We start from the raw sequence: 9,961 nt of genomic DNA, 5'->3' as shown, positions 1-9,961 counted from the left end.
AGCTAGACTTTGTGCTGCTTGTACTGGATTTTCATCTATTATAACATATAATGATGTGTCATCTGCAAATAGTTTGATATTAGTAGTAATGTTGTCAGTTACATCATTTATATAAAGAAGGAAAAGGAATGGCCCAAGAACTGATCCCTGAGGTACTCCTGCATTTATTACCTTAAACTGTGAATGATAGCCTTCAGTGACTACTCTTTGTAATCTATCAGAAAGATAATTTTCAAACCATAAAAGCAGATTCCCATTAATTCCATATGTTTTCAATTTATGCAGGAGACCTTTATGCCAGACTCTATCGAAAGCTTTACTTATGTCTCAAAAGATAAATCTAAGCTCTTTTCCCCGGTCCATATTACTAACAATTTCATTATAGATAAAAAGTAGTTGATTGACAGTAGAATCACCAGGTATGAATCCAGATTGATGCTTAGTTATAATAGAGTTTTCAGTTAAGTAGTTATAGAGATATTTAAATACAATTTTTTCCATTATTTTACTGAAACAAGAGGTTATTGAGATTGGTCTATAGTTAGAAATATCATTTGTTGAACCATTCCCTTTATATATAGCATTTATGTTTGATTGTTTCCAGCTAACTGGTAATATTCCTGTGTTAAGTGATTTATTAAATAAAAGACAGAGGGGTAGTGCAAGGGAGTTACTCAATTTTTTAACAACTTTAGGGATTATACCATCAGGACCAGAGGGTTTATTTACATTAAGAGTGTTGCGTTGGTCAGACACATCTTGTTCTGTAATATGAATGTTAGTTAGTGAGTAGGGAGTGTAGGGTTGTGCTGTTTGGGGTAATTCAAGATCAGGTGTGGAGGTAGAGATATTAGCAAAGTGATTGTTAAGGATTTCTGCCTTGTCAAGAGGATGGTGGATAAGTTGGTCTCGGTGTTCAAGAGGAGGAATAGAAGATGGTTTATTAGTGAGGTTAGTGATAGATTTTGCAATTTTCCACCATTTATCAGGGGGGGACCAGATTTTCATTTAGACTATTTTCAAGTTTCAAAATATAGTTTGCCTTTGATTCCCGAATCAAGTCAATAGCTTCATTCCTAAGTGTCCTAAATCTTTCCCAGTAGTGGGGATTATTAGTTGCTTTTGCCTTTCTATGAATTCTATTACGTTGTCTCATTTTTAGTCGTATAGTGCTATTCATCCATGGTTTATCATTTGGATGTAAAGTAAAAGTTTTGGTGGGAATGAAACTATTGACTTGTTCGGTGATTGAATTAATTATGAAAGAGTTGAATGAATCAGAGTCCTAAAGTTAAGGACAAGTCTAACCAATCAATATTACAGAGAACATTATTCATACTATCAAAATCAGCTTCATTATATTTTAAAATAGTTTTCTTATAGCTTGCTTGTTTGTGCACAGAAAAGGAAATTTGAGCATTAACTGATGAATGGTCACTACAGAAGGGTGGTGATACATATGTGCTTTTAATTAAGTTATTATTATTAGTGAATATAATATCAATAGAAGTGGCACTATCAGGTGTTATTCTAGTAGGTTCTTTAATAAGACTAGTTAAATTATGCTTTATTATGAGTCTTGATAAATGTTCATTAAGTGTTATAGTTAACATATCAATATTAATATCACCTGTTAGTACCACATCTAATGATGTATCAGTGGCTCTGGTTAATGTATCGTCTAGTTTAGTCCAATATTCAATGTTGCTCTCTGGTCTATAAATACACCCGAGAAGAAATTTATGATTATTTAACAATACCTCTAACCAAATCAATTCAACGTCATCTCTTTCCAATTCAAATCTTCTTTTTGTTACAACTGTATCTTTATGATAAATTATAACCCTACCCCCCGGGCCAGTAGTTCTGTCTTTTCTTAGAGGAATAGGATTAAAATGTTGTAATTGAATGTCATGATCAGGTATTTGGGGATGTAAATGAGTTTCGGTGATGCATATAATATCGTTATTTTCTAATTCAGCTTCTATAAGTGAGATTTTGTTTCTAAGAGAACGGACATTAACGTGAACCAAGTTTAGATTTGCTATGGGACCAGGGTTACTCTCAATGTCATGCCAACATGATAAGACTAAGAAATGTGAAACAAGAAAATATGATATATTAGTAAAGAAACATCGTAGTTGTAGGTAAGAATAGTACAAGCTATGACAAAATTCCCTGAAGAGAAATCGTTTGAGGAAATATAAATGATCAACCGTTACCACGTGCACCCAGGCATCTGTTCTAGGTCCACCCATTGTCGGTGATCAGGAAAGGTCGGAAATGGTGGTTTCGGTCGATCATACAGCTACAGGAGGCTTCTTCAGACAAGACATATGAATAATCACTGAGCACGAATAGAAAGGGACAAAAACACATGTGGGACAGCACATCTTTCACACACACACTCAAAACACATAATTAACACGATACTACAATAACGGAAGCGGAAGTGATAATGACTCATCAATGTACCTGAGACGCTTGAAATTATCACAGGACCTTCGAATAACGAAACATAATAGGTCCTACATCAAAAACTTCATAGTTACTTGTTGCACACAATAAAAAATCAAAACAATCCATAAATAATATGAATGAAGGCAAAGCCTTGTAAGAGCGCAGCTTTCACCCTCGCAGGTCTGTTGGCATCATGACCCAATAATTCCAGTACCAACAGTAGCCCGTTATATTACGTTATATGTACGTTACGTACTAAATATCAGTAGTAAATCAAGACTCGATTTGCCGAGGACCAGTGTTATCATCTCGTTACAAGTAACTTACAGTACAGACCTAATTTCACCTTCTAGTGTATGGTCTTGAGGTACTTACCTTGCATTTAATAACTTTGGATTCCAGATGCAGATGTCGTGAGATGATGTATGCGTGTCCACGATGCCATTTGTAATTACACGCATTGGTACAAGTCCATGGTGTCAAGTGATGACATATTACATGTATTAAGTGAGATTTAAAGAGAACTAAATACAGAACAGTAACAATGTCTTGATTTATGAATTGTTACATTTGATTTATACATTTTTGTCAATATCTTAAATTTAGTTTTAATATTGCTGTAACTTATAACCTGTAATTTGGAATCTTCGTTATATTACATGAATAGTTTTCAAATGCACATTCTAAATATGTTATCGGAAGGAAAAAATCCAAAATGTTTTGGTTTTTTTTCTTCTTGTAAGTATAATGCATTCATATATAATCATGTGCTGACTCCGGTGTTATTGTAAGCTACTGTAGGTTTACAATAGATTAAAGGTCATAAGCCCGCACAGTTACAATGCACAGCTCTGACCATAAATATCTATTTACTATTCTACTTACTGTTACGAAGAAAGAAAGAAAACTAAAGAAACTTGAAATTTTTCAAACAGTACACTGCACAGCCTGTAAGACCATCACTCATGGGCCTCTAAGTCTATATTACTCAAATGGTGAGATATACAAAAGCATGGCATAATACTTATTTTGAATATATATATATAGTTACAACAATGTATATTTTTACTGTTAATCTTGATAAACTAAAGCTAGAATTTCTCATCTTCTGCTAGTAGACTTAGTACATCATCAGGGTTTGTAGTACAGTGTTGGTTTATGTCTTTTCTGATGGCTTTTGTCCAGACTTGGCTAAGTTTTTTACCAGGGTGAATACCGTCAATGTAAAGTTGGTAGTTGATGCTATAAGATGTATGTTTCTTTTTTCCACCTCTGCTTCTTCTAATGTAATTATTTAGATGAACTGAATTTTCCAACATTTTGTCATTCAGGCATGACATTTCAAAATTGAGGTAGTCAACTTGTCTTCTTAGTTCAATATCATCAGAAAAGTCAGACTGTAAGGGCACACCTCTGCATTTGTTCCACATTTGGATTGAGTAATGTGGACAATCTAGTAATTTGATATAGGCATTGGGTTCTTCTTTTATATAGTCTATTGCCCTTTGATATTGTGTCAGAATGCTAATCACAGTAGAATTATCTTTGGCTGTCAGATGGATACCGTTTGAAGTTTTATTTGTGAGGTCACATGTACCACTCCAGAGGTAGAAAATAATGGCTTTGCAATTGGATGTTCTCAAAACTTTTGGAAGTTGGTAAATGATTGTATTTACCAGAGTCTCGGTACTGGCCCCTGATTTGCACCATAACTCAATTGGAAATACCTTCCCTTCAAAATGTTTTTTTTAATGAAAACCCTTTGCCATCTGTGACAAGAATAGCTTTACGCAGTTCTTTTGTATTGTTAGATGCAGGTAAATCATTTTCAATAAGAAATTTGTCTAATTTATGTTCACTCATGACTAAAACTCTTTTTCAATTGTACACTGGATGACGCAGGAAGTTTTTTAAAAAGTAGTATTTCTTCAATATCTAAACACCTAATGTAAACTCAAACTCTCATCCTGTCATGCTGGTCTGTTTCAATGGATCTTTGCAGAAAACGAATCCATATTTCTGTCCGAAACCTGGAATGCAGAGTAAAATCATTTACACTCACTATAGACAGTACCACAAAAAGAGATAATGGACTTTCAGCAGTAGAACATCTATGTAACTCTATCTGATTTAAGGTTTTGTATTAAAGTGTGTATTTATTTTGTTAATAATTGATGCATATGTATGTTTATCATTGCTTAGTCATAAGTCATATAGTCATATAGTCATCGGTAACCATGCACAGCTATGACCATGCAAGTGTGAAGATTGTAGTTTTAGTGGAAATGAAACTATCAAATGAGTTGTCCATGACATATTTAGGAAATTTAATGCAAACATCAAGTGTTATCAGTGTGGATTAGGCACGGTAAGGTTCGACAAATTAGTGTCAAGTGTCAGGGTTAATGGTTTATTCCTCTTGCGATAATTGCTGTACACTTTCCATGATAGATAGGAAGGTCTCAATATTGTTAAGGTTCTCAAAAAGTGACTCTGTTTTGTCACTTATCAAAGTTATCCGCTCAATCTCGGAAGAACGCATCCGCGTGGTCGGGGTTTTGACTATTTGGCGAGAAGTCGGTCCTCATTTACTAGAATCTGTGGATTCCACGCAAAATCAGGATCTTCTCCGATTCCTCCTGCAGATTTTGCCCTCGATAAGGCAACAAATAAAGCGCCAGGATTTCTAGCTTCAAAAGCCTTGGTTCCTGGATGGATAACAATGTATCCATTTGTCTGTTCTTTTCCAACTGTCATGCCTTGGCATCGATGTATCGTGGATGCCCAACCCAATCTCAAAGGTATCTGCTGCCGTTTGCATGTAAAACAGTTGCAATCAAGCTGCCTCTGAACTGGTACAATTGGTACAATGTGTGGATGGTCTTTAATGAATGGAGGTCCCGTATACTTTTCGAAGTTTACCATTACTACATCTAGAAGGGAATAGGCTGGTTTTCTGTCATTTGTATATATTATATCAACGACCTCTCCTATTGATCCATTGTATAATCCTAATGGAACATTTAGGTTCACAGTAAGCATAACTTTCGCTCCTTTGCAGAGATAAATGACTTGCAAGAGCCCTGCAGCTGTGTGATGGGACATTTTCGAATGTCGTCCTTGATTGACTGCATTCATTCTGGCAATTGGAACACGATCATTTGCCTTCAATAGCTGTGTTTTGTTGTGCTCCCATTCCTGCGCATGCGTTGGAAAGACAAATAATCCATCATCCACCATTTTTTTCAGTAGATCCTCTCCATGAGTGGATTTCAGATTGTCCCACTGGTATTTCTGGAGCCACATTGCCTGTTCATGCGTAGTTGAGTACGTCCTCATTGGCATCAGTACATCTTTGAATTGTTTTTGATGATTATCCTGAAGCACGATTGTTGTCAATGTTACAGCCGTGTCGAAGTCTTTCCAGATAAGGGCACCATGCATTGCTGCAGGTGTTGTACTCTTACAATTGTATACGGGCGAGTCACAAACAGGTGGTAGCTGAATGTCGTCTCCTAGGAATACAATGACAGGTAAAGCACCCCATGGTTCTGATGAATTGACACCCTTTTTCATTGCATATCTTGACATGAACTCCATCCACCCCAGAGTTGTGCAACCGATCAGTGATCGTTCATCAACTAGCAAGGCTACTAAACCGTCACAATTTTTCTGAAGTAGTTGGAGCGTCTTTCCTTGTGGAGGAGACAACTCTTTCGTCGCCCTGGCGTTTGCTGGTATTTTTAGGAAACTGTGCAGTGTTACACCTGAAATAAGGTTGGCACTATTTCCTGTCGGGCAAAGTACTTGGACGGATTTGTTGCTGTTGAACAACTGTCTGATACTTCTGACCAAGCGTTTGATTAGGAAGCTTTTACCTGATCCTGCTGTTCCTGTAACAACTAGTTTTAAAGGTTTGACACGTGAAGGATCTGTTTTCAGTTGTAGAAGCCTATCCATGACTAGATTGAAAGCAAACCTTTGTTCAGGGTTCATAGATGCCTGATTGACCTCAGGAAGAACAAGGTCTTGATCATTTATTTCTTCCATATTGTTCACGTCATGCAGAAAACATTTACCCTTATTATCTGGATATGGAAGCGATTCCTCACTCCAGTCGTGGCAAGGCCCTCCATCATCATATTGAAATTCCAGTGAATTGTCAGTGTAGTCTGGATCTGGTGCTAAAAGTGTCATCCATTCTGGCTGTTCTCGGTCTTCCTCTGTAATTTCCATGTCTTCGCCATCAGATTCATTTTCTTTGCCAGGAGGATGTTGTTTGACCCGCTCCACATCTGCCTTGACAAAATTTGGACATTTGTCAGAATCCAGGAAATTGTGCATCAACTCGGTCCAACTTTCAGCTTTTGACTTTAGCTCGTCAATGGATCGCCAGTTTGGCCAATGAAGAAGTATCATTGTTCTGGAAAAGTCTTCAGTTAATGGCCACGATGCTCGAATTTGACTCCCTGAAATAACAGGAATTTTTCCTGATTTACAAATAAAGCCGTACCAGGAACTCTTATCTTCACTCGGACGCTGGAGATATCTATCAAGCGGTGTTTGTTTCGTGACGGTGGATCCTGTTCTTTCAAGTACCCTTGATCCCGAAGGACTGACAGATTGAAATGAATGACTGCACCTGAAAAGAGGAAGAGAAGAGAGTTCAAAGCAGGCTTCGACACTTGATACGTCTCGTTTTACCGTGTTCATCAGTAGTTTAGTACATACTGACTTAGTCGTTGCCCCCGTTGTTTCATCGGCTGCACATGCAATGTTATGAAAGAGATCTTTTGGTTTGTTTGTTTTTGTTTAACGTCCTATTAACAGCCAGGGTCATTTAAGGACGTGCCAGGTTTAGGAGGTAGAGGAAAGCCGGAGTACCCGGAGAAAAACCACCGGCCTACGGTCAGTACCTGGCAACTGCCCCACGTAGGTTTCGAACTCGCAACCCAGAGGTGAAAGAGATCTAGGAGAGCTCCAGTTGGCTGGTTTCCCTTGCATGCATATCCTGAAACGTATTTTTCTGTTGCAATTATTTCATTGACAGATGGATTTTCTGGATTGCTTCTTGACAGGATTATTGAAAATCTCCATTCGCTCTCTACCCTGAGTATGGAACTGAGAATGTTGACCAAGTAGGTGATGGTCTCTCTTCATTTCTAGGCGTAGTGACCCATTCTTATCTTTAACTATTTCTGGTGCTGTTCTCAATGCTTTTCCTGGATTTGAAGCTGTCCCATACTCCATACGGCATGTTGGTTGTTGAATGTTGCTATGACACTTCGCTTGCCGAAGACAATAATCAGAGCACCGATGGATATTCACCCTGTTTGTCAAGAGCAAGTGGTCTTCCAGTAAAGACTCCTGAGAATCGCTTACATCCATCAATAACTTCAGGAGAGGATTTTTCTCATCTGGAAGTTTTGGGGCTGTTCCTTCGGGTGGAATCCACATGTGTTTTCTTGGATTTCCTTCATCTGTTCCTGCTGGAAGCGGTCATTTTAAACTCGGCCTCTGCCCAGTTGGACAAATGACTAGCACACTGAGTATCGGATAGTCCTCTCTGGAGTGCGTCAAACATCAAGTTATGAGGTTGTCGGTCTTTTCTCCAACATAGACCATGCCAATGTATCATTCCTCGTGACTTTGCGAATTCTTGTCGGTACCAGAAGGCGTCTACATTGAAAGCTGGTCCCATAACTTCACGAAAGTAACACTGTGTCCGAAGATCAAAGTAATGGGCTGCTGCCCTGCAGGTAGGGCGTAAGAATTGTACCTGCTGCCCCATTGCATGATCGTAAGAGGCGACTAAATTTGGGATCTTGTCTTTTCTCTTCTTTCTGAACAACTTTATTCTTCCTAATGTCTCCCTTGACAATGACTCACTTTTGGCCTTTAGTTGAGCGTTCGCCTCTGTGAGGAAGGCTTTGGGTTCTGTCCCCTGGCCGAGACATACCAGAGTCTTTAAAAATGGTAGTTGCTGCTCCTGCTTAGCGCTCAGCATACAAGGAGTGTGACGACTGGTTCGCCCGTTGTCAGTATAATGTGACCGGGTGGGGTGTGCTGCTGGGTGTCTTCGGCAGTATGCTTCAGTGAGGTAGCACTATAAATCGGCAAAAGTTCCGGCCTATCACAAGGAGACTTAACACCAACATACCGCAGCCTCCCAAAACATACATACGCACTCACCACACGCATTCACCACACGCATTCATGTCGCACACACGGAAGGCCGTCCTTAAATGACCTTAGCTGTTAATAGGACGTTAAACAAAATAAACCAAACCAAACCAAAGTAATGGGCTGTGATGTGAGTGTTTGCTATTAGCACTGAAAAAAGAGTGCTTCTATCCGTCAGGTCAACTTGTTTCCCTACTGTTTCAAGCATGTATATCTGCAGGAGCCGTCGCAAGGGTTTAAAGTGAAATTCGGCACAGCTTCCGGTAGAAAAAAATGCAGGCAAACCTTTTCCTTCATTTATCTGGAATTGGATTAGGGCTCGTAGTTCCTTTGATCTTTGAGCCCAGTATTGCGACGTGCCTCGCAGAGTAGCTGCAAAGTATAGAACCTTTTGTGGAATTGAAGTATCTCCGTTTTGAAGTTTGTCCCGTAATTCTTCTACTGTAATGTGTCCATCACCAAGTTGCTGATTCACAATATATGTACTTCTTTGTAGTGCGCGTTTTCGCGTGATTATGTTATGCACAATAAATTTAAAATATTGATGTTGTGCAAAGCGTCCATCCTTGTACCATAATAAATGATCTGCCCATTCAGACATGGACTCGCATGTGTGTGGACGATTTACGTAAAAATCCCCAGATGCTGTCAGGAAAAGACATGGGAATGCTAGCGTAAAGAAATACTTTGTGGTGAATTCCGAAAGTGGCTTGTCGCCTCTTGTGAGCCAGGGAATGTTGACAACATTTTTCTTGATGCTGACTGGGTTATGGTCAGGACCAATGATTTCTTGCAAGACTTCTTCAACTTTTGATTGAATGTCTACTGCTGGTTCTGGAAGCTCAACGCAAGAATCACTTATTCCATCAGTTTGACCCGGATTAGTTTGGTTGTCTGCTGGACCCTTGTCATTACTGTGTTGAACGGATGATACATCTAAGTCTTGAAGGGCAATATCACCATCCAGTGGAAGGTTATTTAATCGTTCATTACTGATGATGATGTCGGAATAAGCGACATTGTTAAGTTTTAACCATGCTAAAGCGTTTTGGACTGTGAAGCGTCGAACGCGGTAGTCCTTGGGTGATCCATTTTTGTCTTGTTTCTTTACTTTAATTATGTTTATTTCTGATGGGAGTTTTGGCAGTATTTGAGATGGCTCATTTACTTGTTGGGGAAATGTCACACAGTGACCATTGGCCGCTATCCCCCCATGTTTCAAAAGGTAAACATTTATAGCTGGCGATATTCTGGATATCAATTGCTGCTCTACTACAGTAAGGCCTGTAAGCTGCGGAGGAAGTGGGCCAGGATCCAT

At 38.8% G+C, this 9,961-nt stretch overlaps 1 protein-coding gene across 1 annotated transcript; it reads right to left on the bottom strand.

Annotated features, from left to right (window-relative positions):
- Nucleotides 1–7,936: 7,936 nt before the first annotated feature.
- Nucleotides 7,937–9,961, bottom strand: LOC117338427. Its single transcript, XM_033899780.1, has 2 exons — nt 8,929–9,961; nt 7,937–8,163 (listed from the first exon to the last, which is right to left on the bottom strand). Exons 1-2 carry the CDS (start codon nt 9,959–9,961, stop codon nt 7,937–7,939), a joined length of 1,260 nt encoding a protein of 419 aa, XP_033755671.1.

Source organism: Pecten maximus, chromosome 11 (assembly GCF_902652985.1).
Source record: "Pecten maximus chromosome 11, xPecMax1.1, whole genome shotgun sequence".
Lineage (NCBI taxonomy): Eukaryota > Metazoa > Mollusca > Bivalvia > Pectinida > Pectinidae > Pecten > Pecten maximus.
The sequence above is the reverse complement of the archived record's forward strand: the minus strand, read 5'-3'. Positions and strand labels throughout refer to the sequence as shown.

Coding starts and splice junctions, on each gene's coding strand:
- LOC117338427 (XM_033899780.1), bottom strand. CDS start 9,961: ATGGATCCTGGCCCACTTCCTCCGCAGCTTACAGGCCTTACTGTAGTA. Junction 8,164..8,928: donor CCAGATAAATGAAGGAAAAG/GTTTGCCTGCAT, acceptor ACTTTCGTGAAG/TTATGGGACCAGCTTTCAAT.